The 21,875-nt window shown below is 45.6% G+C and overlaps 2 protein-coding genes and 1 long non-coding RNA gene across 3 annotated transcripts in view; 2 read left to right on the top strand and 1 right to left on the bottom strand.

The window, feature by feature from the left end:
- Positions 1 to 16,208, bottom strand: part of LOC122547321 (beta-1,3-galactosyltransferase 9-like) — a 159,327-nt gene extending 143,119 nt beyond the window's left edge. Inside the window, exon 1 of the mRNA XM_087979134.1 lies at positions 15,908 to 16,208. The gene's annotated coding sequence lies outside the window, so the exon portion shown is untranslated. The remainder of the gene's footprint in view (positions 1 to 15,907) is intronic.
- The window catches only part of LOC148139989 (uncharacterized), a 296,390-nt gene that overhangs the window by 116,001 nt on the left and 158,514 nt on the right, over positions 1 to 21,875 (top strand). The window lies entirely within an intron of this gene.
- On the top strand, positions 269 to 20,482 carry pfdn6 (prefoldin subunit 6). The gene is made up of 4 exons (XM_043678134.2): positions 269 to 383; positions 14,545 to 14,615; positions 14,840 to 14,964; positions 20,270 to 20,482. The coding sequence occupies exons 1-4, from the start codon at positions 320 to 322 to the stop codon at positions 20,388 to 20,390; spliced, it is 381 nt and encodes a 126-aa protein (XP_043534069.2). The 5' UTR covers positions 269 to 319; the 3' UTR covers positions 20,391 to 20,482.

A 21,875-nucleotide genomic window follows, 5' to 3' on the forward strand; every position in this document is an offset into this window, starting at 1 on the left:
GTTCCGGTACCGTGTCAATTGGACGCGGCGTGGGGCGTGGCCAGCGACTTTTGCGGGAGGTAGTGTCAATGACGTCATGATGGGGCGGAGAAAATGACGTATTTGGTTCGTGGGCCTCAAGTTGAGGGGTCAGTGACGTCATACTGGGGCGGGGTGGAGTTAGAGGGCCCCGCCTTGTGGGCGGGGTAGGTGACGTCGTGCTGGGGCGGGGTGGAGTTAGAGGGCCCCGCCTTGGGGGCGGGGTCGGTGACGTCAAGATGGGGCGGGGTGGTGTTAGAGGGCCCCGCCTTGGGGGCGGGGTCAGTGACGTCGGTGGAAAATGGCGGACGGAATCCAGAGGAAGCTGCAGCATGAGCTGGACAAATACCAGGCGCTACAGAAAGGTAGACTGTGTTTAATATCAATTAGATATAACCATCAATATCACATAAATATACAGTATAGATATAGGTTATAATATAGAATATTATATAACATCTCCCACACACACACAGGGAGAGCTGCAGAGAAACCAGGCGCTACAGAAATGTACATGTGATTAATGTCAGTAAACTGTAACCTCAAATAAAATCATCAATAATTATACAGTCCCAGAGTCAGACAGCACAGAAACCAGTCTATATCATCTCCAAACTGACCCATATCCAAGTGTCCCCACACAAACCACTGTCGCTGTAAAAATACATTCCCCCTTGTCTTTATTTTGAAAAATTATTCTTCTCTCACCTTAAAAGTGTGTCCCCCACCCCCCCCCCCAAGTCTTGAACACCCCCACCCCAGGGAAAAGACCCCTGCCATTCACTTTCGCTCTGCGCCTCATGGTTTTATAAACTTCTATAAGGTCACCTCTCGACCTCCTACGCTCCAGTGTAAAGCAAAGTCCCAGCCCACCCAGCCTCTTGTTATAACTCAAACTCTCCCACACCCGGCAACGTCCTGGTAAATCTCTTCTGAACCCTGGCCTGTGCTGAGCTGCGATGACACTTTTTCTATAAAACCTTAAGTTATCTCGAGAATGTGACTTAAAAGAAGTTCTGGGAATTACATATTAATGAACAAAAACCTGCAGCCCATTCTAAAAGATGAAAGACTTAACAGCAATCTAGGTGTGTTCAATCTGATCTTTTGCTATAAATTTTGTGTCTTACGATCCTGCTCCACAGTTCCCTGATGAAGGAGCAATGCTCCTAAATCTAGTGCTTTCAAATAAACCTGTAGGACTATAACCTGGTGTGGTGTGATTTTTAACTTTGTCCACCCCTGTCCAACACTGGCACCTCCACATCATGAGAATCCTGGCCAGTTCAATAATATCCTTCATATAAGTGGGCGACCAGAACTGGACACAGTACACCGAGAAGGCCTCAACAACATCCTGTACAACCTCATCAGGACGTCCTAATTCCTCTCCTCAAAGCTCAGAGCAATGAAGGCAAGCGTCTTAACCGCCTTCTTAACCGCCCTGTCGACATGTGACAACAACTTCGAAGAGTTAAGTTCCTGAACCTCGAGGTCTCTGTTGAACAGCATTGCCTAAGGCCCTACTTTTAATGGTATAAGTTCTACCCTGTTTGTTTTACCAAAATGTAATACCTCACATGTATCCAAATTAAATTCCATCTGCCACTTCTCTACCCATTACCCAATTGATCAAAATTCTTTATAAGCTTAGATAAACCTCTTGACTGTCCACTTTCCCATCAATTTCGGTGTTATCCGCAAAATTACTAACTAGCATTGTCCCTCCTCCTTGCCTCCCTATCTATCCTCCCTGAAATGTTGGGCTGCCAGTCCTGTCCAGCCCTTAGCCAAGTTTCTATCATAGCTATGGCATCCCAGTCCCATGTTCCCTTACCTGTAAGACTCCTTGCATTGGAGTAAAGGTAGTTCAATTCTTCAGAGTGACTTCATTCTCTGGCTTGCTCTTGTCTGTCTTTCTAATTAATTTCCTGTCTTTTCAGATTCCAAACCATCCTTATCTACCTGTCTTTTTATTTACTCTGCTGGTTTGGATCCCTCCACTCTCTCTCTCTCTCTGTCTAATAGTTTACAGCCTCCCTTAATAGAATTTCCAGATTGGTCTGTTTCCAGGACAGGCCATCCTTTTGAACAGGTCTTGTCTGCCCCAGAAGAGATCCCGATGATTGACGAAGCTGAATTGCTGACCATTACACCCCCACCTCTTCAGCCATTGGTTTCCCTGCTTTATTCGTTTCTTCTTTCCCTCGCTTGAACTTGGCACCAGGAGTAAACTTTTGAGGTTCTGGTTTTTAACCTTCCACCTAACCTCATCTATTCACTCTGTAAAGCCTTAATCTTTTCCCTCACTAAGTCATAGTGTGTATCAATGTGCACAATAACTTGCAATTTCTCCCGCTCCCCTTTAGCAGTAAGCATTTTGAGATGGCTTTAATCCTGGCACCAGGAAAGTACCATACTATCCACGATTCACACTCACTGGGGGTCGCAGAATCTCCTGTCTCCGCCTGAGATAGGAGAGTCCCCTTTAACAATGATTCTTTTAATATTTGTCAAAACCTGCCGGACACTAAGATTCATTCTTAGTGCCCAAGATCTGACTGTCTCTTCTGTTTACCATTGAGAGACTATCCTTTCTAATGGTACTCGAAACTGAGAAGATGTTTGGGAGAGGGCTAGCTACAGGAGACTTCTGCACAGCCTTCTTCCCATTGCTGACAGTCAGCTATCTATCTGACTGATTCTGCTGTGTAATCACTTCTCCAAATCTCTGAGAAATCTAACTCTGTGTCTCTTGTGTGTCCGAAATATCATTAAGCCAAAACATAGAACATAGAAGAATACAGCACAGTACAGGCCCTTCGGCCCTCGATGTTGCGCCAATCCAAGCCCACCTAACCTACACTAGCCCACTATCCTCCATATGCCTATCCAATGCCCGTTTAAATGCCCATAAAGAGGGAGAGTCCACCACTGCTACTGGCAGGGCATTCCATGAACTCACGACTCGCTGAGTAAAGAACCTACCTCTAACATCTGTCCTATACCTACCCCCCCTTAATTTAAAGCTATGCCCCCTTGTAATAGCTGACTCCACACGTGGAAAAAGATTCTCACTGTCGACCCTATCTAAACCCCTAATCATCTTATACACCTCTATCAAGTCACCCCTAAACCTTCTTTTCTCCAATGAAAACAGCCCCAAGTGCCTCAGCCTTTCCTCATACGATCTTCCTACCATACCAGGCAACATCCTGGTAAACCTCCTCTGCACCCGTTCCAGTGCCTCCACATCCTTCCTGTAGTATGGCGACCAAAACTGCACACAATACTCCAGATGCGGCCGCACCAGAGTCTTATACAACTGCAACATGACCTCAGTACTCCGGAACTCAATTCCTCTACCAATAAAAGCCAGTACGCCATATGCCTTCTTCACCGCACTATTTACCTGGGTGGCAACTTTCAAAGATCTGTGTACATGGACACCAAGATCCCTCTGCTCATCCACACTACCAAGTATCCGACCATTAGCCCAGTACCCCATCTTTTTATTACTCTTACCAAAGTGAATCACCTCACACTTAGCTACATTGAACTCCATTTGCCACCTTTCTGCCCAGTTCTGCATCTTATCTATATCCCACTGTAACCTGCCACATCCTTCCTCACTGTCAACAACTCCTCCGACTTTCATATCATCCGCAAACTTGCTCACCCAACCTTCTAACCCCTCCTCCAGGTCATTTATAAAAATGACAAACAGCAATGGTCCCAAAACAGATCCTTGCGGAACACCGCTAGTGATGGCACTCCAAGATGAACCTTTACCATCAACTACTACCCTCTGTCTTCTTCCAGCCAGCCAACTCCTAATCCAAACCTCCAACTCACCCTCAATGCCATACCTCCGTATTTTTTGCAGTAGTCTACCATGGGGAACCTTATCAAACGCCTTACTAAAATCCATATACACCACATCTACCGCTTTACCCTCGTCTACCTCCTTAGTCACCTTCTCAAAGAATTCAATAAGGTTTGTGAGGCACGACCTGCCCTTCACAAAACCATGCTGACTATCCTTGATCACATTATTCCTATCCAGATGTTCATAAATCCTATCCCTTACAATTCTCTCTAAGACTTTGCCCACAACAGAAGTGAGACTCACCGGCCTATAGTTACTAGGGTTATCCCTACTCCCCTTCTTGAACAAGGGAACCACATTTGCTATCCTCCAGTCTTCTGGCACTACTCCAGTAGACAACGAGGACATAAAAATCAAGGCCAATGGCTCTGCAATCTCCTCCCTAACATTGAGGCTTACGTCATATATGTAAAATAATCTGGACAGAGTGGATGTTGGGAGGAGAGGCAAGGACCTGAGGACGCAGCCTTAGAATAAAGGGAAGGCCCGATAGAATAGAGAGAAGGAGCAAGGTATTCAGCCAGAGAGTGGGGAATCTCTGGAATTCACAGCCACAGAAGGCTGTGGGGGCCAGGACATTGAGTGTATTTAACACAGAGGTCGATAGGTTCTTGGGGATCAAGGGTGGTAGGGAGAAGGGGGGGAGAATGGGGTTGAGAAACTTCTCAGCCATGATTGAATGGCACAGCATAGTCATTGGGTCAAATGGCTTCATTTCTGCTCCTATGATCTTGTTGTCTAAACTACCTTTCTTTACCCAAAGAGTTAGTATTATGCTCACAAAAAATAAGAGTTACAAAGAGATCAAACGTACAGACCTTAAAGAAAACCAACCATTGAGCTGACCAGTCAAATTAAAGTGAAGTGACTCTTATCCCAGTAGTTCAGGAGCAAGCTCTCAATCCTCTGAATTCAAACATGTTTCACTCCAAAGCCTTTCCAAAAGCTCTGCAGTTTGGACTAAAAAAAATCACATTCTTTTTGTGATTTTTGACTCTTTAAAAAAACTAAAAATGAATCAAAATAAAATCTTCTATCAGTGAAATGGAATAATAGTAAGGAATCTTGAAGGACCTGGATCAGATTGCCAGTGGGCGGAGGAGTGGCAGATGGAGTTGAATTGAAATAAATATGAGGTACTGCACTTTTGAGAAAGCAAATCAGGGCAGGACTTGTACACTGAATTGTAAGATTGTGGGGAGTGTTGCTGAACAGAGAGACCTTGGAGTGCAGGTTCATAGCTCCTTGAAAGTGGAGTCACAGGTAGATAGGATAGTGAAGGCGGCATTTGGTATGCTTTCCTTTATTGGTCAGAGTATCGAGTACAGGAGTTGGGAGGTCATGTTGCGGCTGTACAGGACATTGGTTAGGCCACTGTTGGAATATTGTGTGCAATTCTGGTCTCCTTCCTATCGGAAAGATGTTGTGAAACTTGAAAGGGTTCAGAAAAGATTTACAAGGATGTTGCCAGGGTTGGAGGATCTGAGCTACAGGGAGAGGCTGAATAGGCTGGGGCTGTTTCCCTGGAGCGTCAGAGGCTGAGGGGTGACCTTATAGAGGTTTATAAAATCATGAGGGGCATGGATAGGGTAAATAGATAAAGTCTTTTCCCTGGGGTCAGGGAGTCCAGAACAAGGGGCATAGGTTTAGGGTGAGGGGGAAAGATATAAAAGAGACCAAAGGGGCAACTTTTTCACACAGAGAGTGGTACGTGTATGGAATGAGCTGCCAGAGGATGTGATGGAGGCTGGTACAATTACAACATTTAAGAGGCATTTGGATGGGTATATGAATAGGAAGGGTTTTGGGGGGATATGGGCTGGGTGCTGGCAGGTGGGACTAGATTGGGTTGGGATATCTGGTCGGCATGGACGGGTTGGACCGAAGTGTGTGTCTCTGAGGTGTCAAGTATATCTCTGTGACACTAAGTAAATCTAGAAATAAGGCCATATCGCAGGAGCAGCTGCAAGATCCATGCTTCTGGCAGTACACTGGCTTAGAATCAAAAATATGAATATATAAAATAAAATCACCAACATAGATTGAGCTGGAGAGATACCAGGCGCTACGTCAAGGTACTGGATTGCCTAGGCTTGTACACGCTGGAAGTTAGAAGGACTGGGGTTCATCGCACTGAAACATATAAAATCCTGGTGGGACTGGACTGGTTAGATATGGGAAAGAATATTCCTGATGTTGGGAAAGTCCAGAACGAGGGGTTGCAGTCTTGGAAGAAGGGGGAGGCCATTCAGGGCAGAGATGAGGAAGAATGTCTTCCCTCAGGGAGTTGGGAACCTGTGGAATTCTCTCCCACAGGAAGCTACAGGGGCCAGTTCGTTAGATACATTCAAGAGGAAGCTGGAGGTGGGCCTTGTGGGTAAGGGGATCGAGGGCCGTGGGGAGAGGGTGGGCATGGGATACTGAGATTGTATCCTACTAAATTGGGGACAGCCTCGAAGGACTGAATGGCCTGTTGCTGCTCTGATTTTCCATGTCCTTGTGTTTAACACCACTGAGTATAACTTTATAACTGTACAGGTAATAGATCTCTGACTATCACTGAGTATAACTTTATAACTGTACAGGTAATGGATCTCTGACTATCACTGAGTATAACTTTATAACTGTACAGGTAATAGATCTCTGACTATCACTGAGTATAACTTTATAACTGTACAGGTAATGGATCTCTGACTATCACCGAGTATAACTTTATAACTGTACAGGTAATGGATCTCTGACTATCACCGAGTATAACTTTATAACTGTACAGGTAATAGACCTCTGACTATCACCGAGTATAACTTTATAACTGTACAGGTAATGGATCTCTGACTATCACTGAGTATAACTTTATAACTGTACAGATAATGGATCTCTGACTATCACTGAGTATAACTTTATAACTGTACAGGTAATGGATCTCTGACTATCACTGAGTATAACTTTATAACTGTACAGATAATGGATCTCTGACTATCACTGAGTATAACTTTATAACTGTACAGGTAATGGATCTCTGACTATCACCGAGTATAACTTTATAACTGTACAGGTAATGGATCTCTGACTATCACTGAGTATAACTTTATAACTGTACAGGTAATGGATCTCTGACTATCACTGAGTATAACTTTATAACTGTACAGATAATGGATCTCTGACTATCACTGAGTATAACTTTATAACTGTACAGGTAATGGATCTCTGACTATCACCGAGTATAACTTTATAACTGTACAGATAATAGATCTCTGACTATCACTGAGTATAACTTTATAACTGTACAGGTAATGGATCTCTGACTATCACTGAGTATAACTTTATAACTGTACAGGTAATGGATCTCTGACTATCACTGAGTATAACTTTATAACTGTACAGGTAATAGATCTCTGACTATCACTGAGTATAACTTTATAACTGTACAGGTAATGGATCTCTGACTATCACTGAGTATAACTTTATAACTGTACAGGTAATGGATCTCTGACTATCACCGAGTATAACTTTATAACTGTACAGGTAATAGATCTCTGACTATCACCGAGTATAACTTTATAACTGTACAGGTAATGGATCTCTGACTATCACTGAGTATAACTTTATAACTGTACAGGTAATGGATCTCTGACTATCACCGAGTATAACTTTATAACTGTACAGGTAATAGATCTCTGACTATCACTGAGTATAACTTTATAACTGTACAGATAATAGATCTCTGACTATCACTGAGTATAACTTTATAACTGTACAGGTAATGGATCTCTGACTATCACTGAGTATAACTTTATAACTATACAGGTAATAGATCTCTGACTATCACTGAGTATAACTTTATAACTGTACAGGTAATAGATCTCTGACTATCACCGAGTATAACTTTATAACTGTACAGGTAATAGATCTCTGACTATCACCGAGTATAACTTTATAACTGTACAGGTAATGGATCTCTGACTGTCACTGAGTATAACTTTATAACTGTACAGGTAATAGATCTCTGACTATCACTGAGTATAACTTTATAACTGTACAGGTAATGGATCTCTGACTATCACTGAGTATAACTTTATAACTGTACAGGTAATAGATCTCTGACTATCACCGAGTATAACTTTATAACTGTACAGGTAATGGATCTCTGACTGTCACTGAGTATAACTTTATAACTGTACAGGTAATAGATCTCTGACTATCACTGAGTATAACTTTATAACTGTACAGGTAATGGATCTCTGACTATCACTGAGTATAACTTTATAACTGTACAGGTAATAGATCTCTGACTATCACCGAGTATAACTTTATAACTGTACAGGTAATGGATCTCTGACTGTCACTGAGTATAACTTTATAACTGTACAGGTAATGGATCTCTGACTATCACTGAGTATAACTTTATAACTGTACAGGTAATAGATCTCTGACTATCACTGAGTATAACTTTATAACTGTACAGGTAATGGATCTCTGACTGTCACTGAGTATAACTTTATAACTGTACAGGTAATGGATCTCTGACTATCACTGAGTATAACTTTATAACTGTACAGGTAATAGATCTCTGACTATCACCGAGTATAACTTTATAACTGTACAGGTAATAGATCTCTGACTATCACTGAGTATAACTTTATAACTGTACAGGTAATGGATCTCTGACTATCACTGAGTATAACTTTATAACTGTACAGGTAATGGATCTCTGACTATCACTGAGTATAACTTTATAACTGTACAGGTAATAGATCTCTGACTATCACCGAGTATAACTTTATAACTGTACAGGTAATGGATCTCTGACTATCACTGAGTATAACTTTATAACTGTACAGGTAATGGATCTCTGACTATCACTGAGTATAACTTTATAACTGTACAGGTAATGGATCTCTGACTATCACCGAGTATAACTTTATAACTGTACAGGTAATGGATCTCTGACTATCACCGAGTATAACTTTATAACTGTACAGGTAATGGATCTCTGACTATCACTGAGTATAACTTTATAACTGTACAGGTAATAGATCTCTGACTATCACTGAGTATAACTTTATAACTGTACAGGTAATGGATCTCTGACTATCACCGAGTATAACTTTATAACTGTACAGGTAATGGATCTCTGACTATCACTGAGTATAACTTTATAACTGTACAGGTAATAGATCTCTGACTATCACTGAGTATAACTTTATAACTGTACAGGTAATAGATCTCTGACTATCACCGAGTATAACTTTATAACTGTACAGGTAATGGATCTCTGACTATCACTGAGTATAACTTTATAACTGTACAGGTAATAGATCTCTGACTATCACTGAGTATAACTTTATAACTGTACAGGTAATGGATCTCTGACTATCACTGAGTATAACTTTATAACTGTACAGGTAATAGCTCTCTGACTATCACTGAGTATAACTTTATAACTGTACAGGTAATAGCTCTCTGACTATCACTGAGTATAACTTTATAACTGTACAGGTAATAGATCTCTGACTATCACTGAGTATAACTTTATAACTGTACAGGTAATAGATCTCTGACTATCACTGAGTATAACTTTATAACTGTACAGGTAATAGCTCTCTGACTATCACTGAGTATAACTTTATAACTGTACAGGTAATGGATCTCTGACTATCACTGAGTATAACTTTATAACTGTACAGGTAATAGATCTCTGACTATCACCGAGTATAACTTTATAACTGTACAGGTAATAGCTCTCTGACTATCACTGAGTATAACTTTATAACTGTACAGGTAATAGATCTCTGACTATCACCGAGTATAACTTTATAACTGTACAGGTAATGGATCTCTGACTATCACTGAGTATAACTTTATAACTGTACAGGTAATGGATCTCTGACTATCACTGAGTATAACTTTATAACTGTACAGGTAATGGATCTCTGACTATCACTGAGTATAACTTTATAACTGTACAGGTAATAGATCTCTGACTGTCACTGAGTATAACTTTATAACTGTACAGGTAATAGATCTCTGACTATCACTGAGTATAACTTTATAACTGTACAGGTAATAGCTCTCTGACTATCACTGAGTATAACTTTATAACTGTACAGGTAATAGATCTCTGACTATCACTGAGTATAACTTTATAACTGTACAGGTAATAGATCTCTGACTATCACTGAGTATAACTTTATAACTGTACAGGTAATAGCTCTCTGACTATCACTGAGTATAACTTTATAACTGTACAGGTAATGGATCTCTGACTATCACTGAGTATAACTTTATAACTGTACAGGTAATAGATCTCTGACTATCACCGAGTATAACTTTATAACTGTACAGGTAATAGCTCTCTGACTATCACTGAGTATAACTTTATAACTGTACAGGTAATAGATCTCTGACTATCACCGAGTATAACTTTATAACTGTACAGGTAATGGATCTCTGACTATCACTGAGTATAACTTTATAACTGTACAGGTAATGGATCTCTGACTATCACTGAGTATAACTTTATAACTGTACAGGTAATGGATCTCTGACTATCACTGAGTATAACTTTATAACTGTACAGGTAATAGATCTCTGACTGTCACTGAGTATAACTTTATAACTGTACAGGTAATAGATCTCTGACTATCACTGAGTATAACTTTATAACTGTACAGGTAATAGATCTCTGACTATCACTGAGTATAACTTTATAACTGTACAGGTAATAGATCTCTGACTATCACCGAGTATAACTTTATAACTGTACAGGTAATAGATCTCTGACTATCACTGAGTATAACTTTATAACTGTACAGGTAATAGATCTCTGACTATCACCGAGTATAACTTTATAACTGTACAGGTAATGGATCTCTGACTATCACCGAGTATAACTTTATAACTGTACAGGTAATGGATCTCTGACTATCACTGAGTATAACTTTATAACTGTACAGGTAATGGATCTCTGACTATCACTGAGTATAACTTTATAACTGTACAGGTAATAGATCTCTGACTATCACTGAGTATAACTTTATAACTGTACAGGTAATGGATCTCTGACTATCACTGAGTATAACTTTATAACTGTACAGGTAATAGATCTCTGACTATCACCGAGTATAACTTTATAACTGTACAGGTAATAGCTCTCTGACTATCACCGAGTATAACTTTATAACTGTACAGGTAATGGATCTCTGACTATCACTGAGTATAACTTTATAACTGTACAGGTAATAGATCTCTGACTGTCACTGAGTATAACTTTATAACTGTACAGGTAATAGATCTCTGACTATCACTGAGTATAACTTTATAACTGTACAGGTAATAGATCTCTGACTATCACTGAGTATAACTTTATAACTGTACAGGTAATAGATCTCTGACTATCACCGAGTATAACTTTATAACTGTACAGGTAATGGATCTCTGACTATCACTGAGTATAACTTTATAACTGTACAGGTAATAGATCTCTGACTATCACTGAGTATAACTTTATAACTGTACAGGTAATGGATCTCTGACTATCACTGAGTATAACTTTATAACTGTACAGGTAATAGATCTCTGACTATCACCGAGTATAACTTTATAACTGTACAGGTAATAGCTCTCTGACTATCACCGAGTATAACTTTATAACTGTACAGGTAATGGATCTCTGACTATCACTGAGTATAACTTGATAAGTGTACAGGTAATAGATCTCTGACTATCACCGAGTATAACTTTATAACTGTACAGGTAATAGATCTCTGACTATCACCGAGTATAACTTTATAACTGTACAGGTAATGGATCTCTGACTATCACTGAGTATAACTTTATAACTGTACAGGTAATAGATCTCTGACTATCACTGAGTATAACTTTATAACTGTACAGGTAATAGATCTCTGACTATCACTGAGTATAACTTTATAACTGTACAGGTAATAGATCTCTGACTATCACTGAGTATAACTTTATAACTGTACAGGTAATAGATCTCTGACTATCACCGAGTATAACTTTATAACTGTACAGGTAATAGATCTCTGACTATCACTGAGTATAACTTTATAACTGTACAGGTAATAGATCTCTGACTATCACCGAGTATAACTTTATAACTGTACAGGTAATAGATCTCTGACTATCACTGAGTATAACTTTATAACTGTACAGGTAATGGATCTCTGACTATCACTGAGTATAACTTTATAACTGTACAGGTAATAGATCTCTGACTATCACCGAGTATAACTTTATAACTGTACAGGTAATAGCTCTCTGACTATCACCGAGTATAACTTTATAACTGTACAGGTAATGGATCTCTGACTATCACTGAGTATAACTTGATAAGTGTACAGGTAATAGATCTCTGACTATCACCGAGTATAACTTTATAACTGTACAGGTAATAGATCTCTGACTATCACCGAGTATAACTTTATAACTGTACAGGTAATGGATCTCTGACTATCACTGAGTATAACTTTATAACTGTACAGGTAATAGATCTCTGACTATCACTGAGTATAACTTTATAACTGTACAGGTAATAGATCTCTGACTATCACCGAGTATAACTTTATAACTGTACAGGTAATGGATCTCTGACTATCACCGAGTATAACTTTATAACTGTACAGGTAATAGATCTCTGACTATCACTGAGTATAACTTTATAACTGTACAGGTAATAGATCTCTGACTATCACTGAGTATAACTTTATAACTGTACAGGTAATAGATCTCTGACTATCACTGAGTATAACTTTATAACTGTACAGGTAATAGATCTCTGACTATCACTGAGTATAACTTTATAACTGTACAGGTAATAGATCTCTGACTATCACCGAGTATAACTTTATAACTGTACAGGTAATAGCTCTCTGACTATCACTGAGTATAACTTTATAACTGTACAGGTAATGGATCTCTGACTATCACTGAGTATAACTTTATAACTGTACAGGTAATAGATCTCTGACTATCACCGAGTATAACTTTATAACTGTACAGGTAATAGCTCTCTGACTATCACTGAGTATAACTTTATAACTGTACAGGTAATGGATCTCTGACTATCACTGTGTATAACTTTATAACTGTACAGGTAATAGCTCTCTGACTATCACCGAGTATAACTTTATAACTGTACAGGTAATAGATCTCTGACTATCACTGAGTATAACTTTATAACTGTACAGGTAATGGATCTCTGACTATCACCGAGTATAACTTTATAACTGTACAGGTAATGGATCTCTGACTATCACCGAGTATAACTTTATAACTGTACAGGTAATGGATCTCTGACTATCACCGAGTATAACTTTATAACTGTACAGGTAATAGATCTCTGACTATCACTGAGTATAACTTGATAAGTGTACAGGTAATAGATCTCTGACTATCACCGAGTATAACTTTATAACTGTACAGGTAATAGATCTCTGACTATCACCGAGTATAACTTTATAACTGTACAGGTAATAGCTCTCTGACTATCACCGAGTATAACTTTATAAGTGTGGATGTAGGTTTGCTTGCTGAGCTGGAAGGTGTGTATTCAGGCGTTTCATCACCATACTAAGGACCGTCTGCAGTGAGCCTCCGGATACAGCACTGCTGGTGTCGCCCGCTTTCTAGTTATATGTTAGGGTTTCCTTGGGTTGGTGATGCCATTTCCTGTGGTGATGTCATTTCCTGCTCTTTTTCTCAGGGGGTGGTAGCTGGGGTCTAACTCGATGTGTTTGCTGATAGAGTTCCGGTTGGAATGCCATGCTTTTTAGAATTCTCGTGCGGTCTCTGTTTGGCTTGTCCTCGGATGGATGTGTTATCCCAGTCGAAGTGGTGTCCTTCCTCATCCTTATGTGAGGATACTAGTGAGAGAGGGTCATGTCGCTTTGTGGCTAGTTGATGTTCATGTATCCTGGTGGCTAGATTTTTGCCTGTTTGTCCAATGTAATGCTTGTTACGGTTCTTGCACAGTATTTTGTAAATGACATTAGTTTTGCTTGTTATCTGTACAGGTTCTTTCAAGTTAATTAGCTGCTGTTTTAGTGTGTTGGTGGGTTTGTGGGCTACCATGATGCCAAGGGGTCTGAGTAGTCTGGCAGTCATTTCCAAGATATCTTTGATACAGGGAAGAGTGGTTAGGGTTTCTGGACGTGTTCTGTCTGCTTGTTTAGGTTTGTTGCTGAGAAATTGGCGGACTGTGTTCATTGGGTACCCATTCTTTTTGATTACACTATATAGGTGATTTTCCTCTGCTCTGCATAGTCCCTCTGTGCTGCAGTGTGTGTTGGCTCGTTGAAATAATGTTCTGATGCAGCTTTGTTTGTGGGTGTTGGGATGATTGCTTCTGTAGTTCAATATTTGGTCCGAAACAAATGAGAGGAATCCTTCAAGACCATTTCATAAACCTCTATAAGGTCATCCCTCAGCCTCTGACGCTACCAGCCCAAAGAAAGCCAAACACATAACTCGAAAGTGGGCTACACCACCAGTGCTTCATCCGGAGGCTCACTGACAATGTTACCTGGTAACATCCAGAACCTCAGGCTCAGCTACAAATCTGCTCAAAACTTTATAACTGTGGGGCTAATGGATCTCTTTTACCCTGTTCCCAGATCTCAGCAAATGTCTTTCTGCCCGACAGAAACTAGAGGCACAGGTGACTGAAAACACCATTGTTAAAGAGGTGAGTATGTGCTGTGTCAGTCCTTCACACTGTCCGGGGGGGGTCACTGTGATCTCAGTGCTTGGCCTCACTCTGTCCTGACCTTTACAGAGCACCCACGGTGCTGAGACGGGCTGTGTTCCCACGTGTCGATCCCTCGTCATGCCGACGGGATGGGGGGGGGCGCTGGGTGTGTGCTTGTTGCTTTGTCCTAATTCTCATTCCGTCTTTCCCTTGTCCCTCAGGAACTGGATCTCTTGGAGTCCACGAACACGGTGTTCAAGCTGGTTGGCCCCGTTCTGGTGAAACAGGGCCTAGATGAAGCCAAGCTGACAGTAGCCAAGCGATTGGATTATATCAACGGGGAAATGTGAGGGAGTGAGGCAGTGACAGTGCACCTGCACACGTTTCCATTAGGCTCCCTCCTTACTCTCCGACAACAGACTCATCCTCACAGTCTTTGTAACTACCTCGACATCTCCGACTCCCACCTTACAGCATGCAAACAGGCCCTTCGGCCCAACGTGTCCATGCTGCCTACTAGTCCCATCCGGTCCAATTCCCTCCATACCTGACCCATCCATGTTCCTCAGTCTAGATTATAGTGGGGCTGGAAAAGCACAGCAGGTCAGGCAGCATCCGAGGAGCAGGAAAAGCAACATTTCGGGCAGAAGTCCTTCGTCGGGAACGTCGATTTTCCTGCTCCTCGGATGCTGCCTGACCGGCCGTACCCACTTCTACCATCCATGCACCTGTCTATATGTTTCTGACAATGACAATATTGTACTCCCCTCCACCACGACCGCGGCAGCCTGTTCCAGACATTCCCCCCCCCCCCCCCCCCCGTGTAAAAGGAGTTGTCCCTCAGCACCAAAAGGAATTGTCCCTTTGATATCTCTCCCCTCTCACCTTTAACCTACGCTGTCTAGTGTTAGATTCTGCTCCCACCCCCACCCTGGGGAAAAGCAGTTGGCTAACTCCCTTATCTCTGCCTGTTATGATTTGATAGACCTCAGCAGGATAACCCCTCTGTTTTCTACCCGGCCCCCCCCCCCCAAAGCAGTATTATGTGTATGTTCTCTCTGAAGCTTCTGATTGGGAGAGGCTGGGCTGGGAGGTGGCGCAGAGGGGGCTGGTCATCCTGAACCACTTTGCGGGGGGGGGGGCGGGTTTCAGATCCACCAGGGCTGCTGGTGACATTTGAACTCAGTAAAATCTGAACTTAAACCTCACCTCGTGACACCCAGTGTCGATTGTCATGGAATCAATGAATCTCTAATGTCCTTTAGGATTTGGAAACCTGCCATCCTTACCTGGTGAGGCTGACCCGTGACTCCAGACCCGCAGCAACGTGGCAGAATCTTCACCCGGCAATTTGGGATGGGCACCAAACGCTGACCTAGCCAGCAACAGTTGCCAACAGATGAAGGGGAGAGCTCTTCACCCTGCCGTCATCGGTCTGAGCTGCCTGCCTCCTGTCAGAGTGACACCGCGATATCAGAGATACGCTCCCCCCTTGTCACTGTCACTGTGTCTGGAGCCTCTGAAGTGGTGAACTCCTTCCTTACACCCCCGCCCCCCCCCTCACCGAGCCCACCGTCCTCCAGCCTCGTCTTTCTGACCAGTGGAACAGGCCCGGGAGCAGAGGAGATGGTTCCCTCCCTCTCCCTGTCGGATCTGTCTCCATTTTGACAGATTGGGAACAAACTGCTCCTGCCTCCACAGGGAGTGTTTCCAAGTGATTTGCAGCATCTGTTGCTTCCTCCTCCTTTTCGACATTGGTCAGGCCACTGCTGGAATACTGCGTGCAGTTCTGGTCTCCCTCCTATGGGAAGGATGTTGTGAAACTTGAAAAGGTTCAGAAAAGATTTGCAAGGATGTTGCCAGGGTTGGAGGGTTTGAGCTGCAGGGAGAGGCTGGGGCTCTTTTCCCTGGAGCGTCAGAGGCTGAGGGGTGACATTATACAGGTTTATAAAATCACGAGGGGCATAGATAGGGTAAATAGACAAGGGGTTTTGCCTAGGGTAGGGGAGTAGAGAGCATAGGTTTAGGGTGAGAGGGGAAAGATATAAAAGAGACCGAAGGGGCAACATTTTCACACAGAGGGCGGTACGTGTATGGAATGAGCTGCCAGAGGATGTGGTGGAGGCTGGTACAATTGCCACATTTAAGAGGCATTTGGATGGGTATATGAATAGGAAGGGTTTGGAGGGATATGGGCCAAACACAGGCAAGTGAGACTCATTTAACTTGGTCAGCATGGATGTGTTGGGCCGAACAGTCCATTGCATGTTGTATAACACTATAATAGGGCAGCACAGTGGCTCAGTGGTTAGCCCTGCTGCCTCCCAGCGCCAGGGTCCCAGGTTCGATTCCAGCCTCGGGTGACTCTCTGTGTGGAGTTTGCACATTCTCCTTGTGTTAAAGATGAGGAGGAATTTCCCCTCTCTCCCTGAGGGGAGTGAATCTGTGGGATTCCGTACTGTAGAGGGCTGTCGAGGTGGGGCCATTCAGGAGATTCAAGGCTGAGAGAGAGAGGAAGGGAATCGAGGGAAAGGCTGGAAAGTCGGGTTGAGGATGGTCAGATCAGCCTCAGTCTGACTGAGTGGCAGAGCTGACTTGATGGGCTGAATGGCCTCCTCCCATTCCTCTCTGTCACTGATTGACAGGTTCAACCCCAGGGCAGTTAGGGAGAGCTCTGACAACCACAAGGAACTGCTGTTGACTTAGAGTCATAGAGATGTACAGCATGGAAACAGGCCCTTCGGTCCAACCCGTCCATACTATCCCAGATATCCCAACCCAATCTAGGCCCACCTGCCAGCACCTGGCCCATATCCCTCCAAACCCTTCCTATTCATATACCCATCCAGATGCTTTAGGTTTCATTTATATCTTTCCCCTCTCACCTTAAACCCATGCCCTCTAGTTCTGGACTCCCCCACCCCAGGGAAAAGACTTTATCTATTTATCCTATCCATGCCCCTCATAATTTTGTAAACCTCTATAAGGTCACCCCTCAGCCTCCGACGCTCCAGGGAAAACAGCCCCAGCCTGTTCAGCCTCTCCCTGTAGCTCAGATCCTCCAACCCTGGCAACATCCTTGTAAATCTTTTCTGAACCCTTCCAAGTTTCACAACATCTTTCCGATAGGAAGGAGACCAGAATTGCACGCAATATTCCAACAGTGGCCTAACCAATGTCCTGTACAGCCACAACATGACCTCCCAACTCCTGTACTCAATACTCTGACCAATAAAGGAAAGCATACCAAACGCCGCCTTCACTATCCTATCTACCTGCAACTCCACTTTCAAGGAGCTATGAACCTGCACTCCAAGGAGACTTTGTTCAGCAACACTCCCTCGTATGTTACCATTAAGTGTATAAGTCCTGCTAAGATTTGCTTTCCCAAAATGCAGCACCTCGCATTTATCTGAATTAAACTCCATCTGCCACTTCTCAGCCCATTGGCCCATCTGGTCAAGATCCTGTTGTAATCTGAGGTAACCCTCTTCGCTGTCCACTACATCTCCAATTTTGGTGTCATCTGCAAACTTACTAACTGTATCTCTTATGCTCACATCCAAATCATTTATGTAAATGACAAAAAGTAGAGGACCCAGCACTGATCCTTGTGGCACTCCACTGGTCACAGGCCTCCAGTCTGAAAAACAACTCTCCACCACCACCCTCTGTCTTCTACCTTTGAGCCAGTTCTGTATCCAAATGGCTAGTTCTCCCTGTATTCCATGAGATCTAACCTTGCTAATCAGTCTCCCATGGGGAATCTTGTTGAATGCCTTACTAAAGTCCACATAGATCACATCTACTGCTCTGCCCTCATCAATCTTCTTTGTTACTTCTTCAAAAACTCAATCAAGTTTGTGAGACATGATTTCCCATGCACAAAGCCATGTTGACTATTCCTAATCAGTCCTTGCCTTTCTAAATACATGTACATCCTGTCCCTCAGGATCCCCTCCAACAACTTGCCCACCACCGAGGTCAGGCTCACTGGTCTACAGTTCCCTGGCTTGTCCTTACCGCCCTTCTTAAACAGTGGCACCACGTTAGCCAACCTCCAGTCTTCCGGCACCTCACCTGTGACTATCGATGATACAAATATCTCAGCAAGAGGCCCAGCAATCACTTCTCCAGCTTCCCACAGAGATCTCAGGTACACCTGATCAGGTCCTGGGGATTTATCCACTTTTATGCATTTCAAGACATCCAGCACTTCCTCCTCTGTAATCTGGACATTTTGCAAGATGTCACCATCTATTTCCCTACAGTCTATATCTTCCATGTCTTTCTTCTCAGTAAACACTGATACAAAATACTCATTTCGTATCTCCCCCATCTGCAGCTCCACGCACATTTGTAAAAACCCTTTGGATCCCCCTTAATTCTATTTGCCAACACTATCTCATGTCCCCTTTTTGCCCTCCTGATTTCCCTCTTAAGTATACTCCTACTGCCTTTATACTCTTCGAAGGATTCACTCGATCTCTCCTGTCTGTACCCGACCAGGAGAAAGTGAGGACTGCAGATGGTGGAGCTCCGAGTCGAGAGTGTGTTGCTGGAAAAGCACAGCAGGTCAGGCAGCATCCAAGGAGCAGGAGAATCGATGTTTAGGGCATAAGCCCTTCTTCAGGAAGCCCTCCTCCTGCTCCTTGGAGGCTGCCTGACCTGCTGTGCTTTTCCAGCACCACACTGTCTATACCTGACATTTGCTTCCTTTTTCTTAACCAAACCCTCAATTTCTTTAGTCATCCAGCATTCCCTATACCGACCAGCCTTCCCTTTCACCCTGACAGGAATATACTGTCTATCGATTCTCTTACCTCATTTCTGAAGGCTGAGGCGTTAGGCAATGTTGGATTAGTGAAGAAGCGAGAGGGATTGAGAGATTGTCTCGGGGGGAGGGGGGGGTTGGGAGAGAGAGGGTGGGCTGCGGTGATCTGAGGATTGAACGTGCAGGGTTTGAGAGTGGGAGGTAAATGTAGGACAGTCAGAGACACCTCTATGGCTGGTCAGCTTAGGTTTGCCAGTGATACCGCTGGCCGTTAACAGAGGTCATGACTGCTCTCCGCATCCCACTAGCGCCAGGTCAGACCTGATCCAGAGCCTGCAGGTTGAGAGTGGTCCTGTTGAGTGACCGTGAATGAAGCTCACCCTCCAGTCGAGGGATCACTGACCCCTTCCTCCTGGCCCCTCGCTGGGGTCTCCTCACCATTGACCCCTGACCTTCAGTAACTCCACGCTCTACCCCCCCCCCCCCCCCCCCCCCCCCCCCCCCCACTGCAGCACATTCACAGAGTTTGTCCCTGGGATGGCGGGATGTCCAACGTTTAGAGACTGGGGTGGTATTCTCTGGTGTTTAAGTGAATGAGGGAGAGGCCTCACTGCAACGTACAAGGCCCTGAGGGGGTTTAACTGGGGAGATGCTGAGGGCTCAATGCTGCACATCTTCTCCCATTGAGTCCCTTCAAGGTTGGGACGGACAGATTCCTGGTGTCTCAGCGAGTCCGGGCAGCTGGGAAGGGGCGGGTAATTGAAGCTCAGGACGAGCCAGGGGCAGAGCAGGTCCGGCCGGCTCCCCCCTCCGTCCCCCGTCCCCCGGAACCACCACCTTCCTCTCACTGACATCCTTGTGTCTTGTTTTGTTCCAGAAAACGATATGAAGGACAAATCAAGGAGCTCGAGAAGGGGACAGAGCAGCAGCGAGAAACCCTGGCCAAGTTACAGCACCATTTCCAGAAAGCACAGGGCAAGACCCCCATTAAAGTGTGAACTCAGCCTCCCCACCCTGCCCCTGTCCCCCTCCCCACCCTGCCCCTGTCCCCCTCCCCACCCTGCCCCTGTCCCCCTGCCCCACCCTGCCCCTGTCCCCCTGCCCCACCCTGCCCCTGTCCCCCTCCCCACCCTGCCCCTGTCCCCCTCCCCACCCTGCCCCTGTCCCCCTCCCCACCCTGCCCCTGTCCCCCTCCCCACCCTGCCCCTGTCCCCCTTCCCCAGCCTGCCCCTGTCCCCCTCCCCACCCTGCCCCTGTCCCCCTTCCCCACCCTGCCCCTGTCCCCCTTCCCCACCCTGCCCCTGTCCCCCTTCCCCACCCTGCCCCTGTCCCCCTCCCCACCCTGCCCCTGTCCCCCTACCCCACCCTGCCCCTGTCCCCCTCCCCACCTTGCCCCTGTCCCACTCCCCACCCTGTCCCTGTCCCCCTCCCCACCCTGCCCCTGTCCCCCTCCCCACCCTGCCCCTGTCCCCCTCCCCACCCTGCCCCTGTCCCCCTCCCCACCCTGCCCCTGTCCCCCTTCCCCACCCTGCCCCTGTCCCCCTTCCCCACCCTGCCCCTGTCCCCCTCCCCACCCTGCCCCTGTCCCCCTACCCCACCCTGCCCCTGTCCCCCTCCCCACCCTGCCCCTGTCCCCCTTCCCCACCCTGCCCCTGTCCCCCTTCCCTACCCTGCCCCTGTCCCCCTCCCCACCCTGCCCCTGTCCCCCTGCCCCTGTCCCCCTCCCCACCCTGCCCCGTCCCCTCCCCACCCTGCCCCGTCCCCCTCCCCACCCTGCCCCTGTCCCCCTCCCCACCCTGCCCCTGTCCCCCTCCCCACCCTGCCCCTGTCCCCCTTCCCCACCCTGCCCCTGTCCCCCTTCCCTACCCTGCCCCTGTCCCCCTCCCCACCCTGCCCCTGTCCCCCTGCCCCTGTCCCCCTCCCCACATTGTCCCTGTCTCCCTCCCCACCCTGTCCCTGTCTCCCTCCCCACCCTGTCCCTGTCTCCCTCCCCACCCTGTCCCTGTCTCCCTCCCCACCCTGCCCCTGTCCCCCTCCCCACCCTGCCCCTGTCCCCCTCCCCACCCTGCCTCTGTCCCCCTCCCCACCCTGCCCCTGTCCCCCTCCCCACCCTGCCCCCGTCCCCCTCCCCACCCTGCCCCCGTCCCCCTCCCCACCCTGCCCCCGTCCCCCTCCCCACCCTGCCCCTGTCCCCCTCCCCACCCTGCCCCTGTCCCCCTCCCCACCCTGCCCCTGTCCCCCTCCCCACCCTGCCCCGTCCCCCTCCCCACCCTGCCCCGTCCCCCTCCCCACCCTGCCCCTGTCCCCCTCCCCACCCTGCCCCGTCCCCCTCCCCACCCTGCCCCCGTCCCCCTCCCCACCCTGCCCCCGTCCCCCTCCCCACCCTGCCCCCGTCCCCCTCCCCACCCTGCCCCCGTCCCCCTCCCCACCCTGTCCCTGTCTCCCTCCCCACCCTGCCCCTGTCCCCCTCCCCACCCTGCCCC

This window comes from Chiloscyllium plagiosum, unplaced genomic scaffold (genome assembly GCF_037043375.1).
Source record: "Chiloscyllium plagiosum isolate Xiang-an unplaced genomic scaffold, Cpla_swu_hap1 HiC_scaffold_35, whole genome shotgun sequence".
NCBI lineage: Eukaryota > Metazoa > Chordata > Chondrichthyes > Orectolobiformes > Hemiscylliidae > Chiloscyllium > Chiloscyllium plagiosum.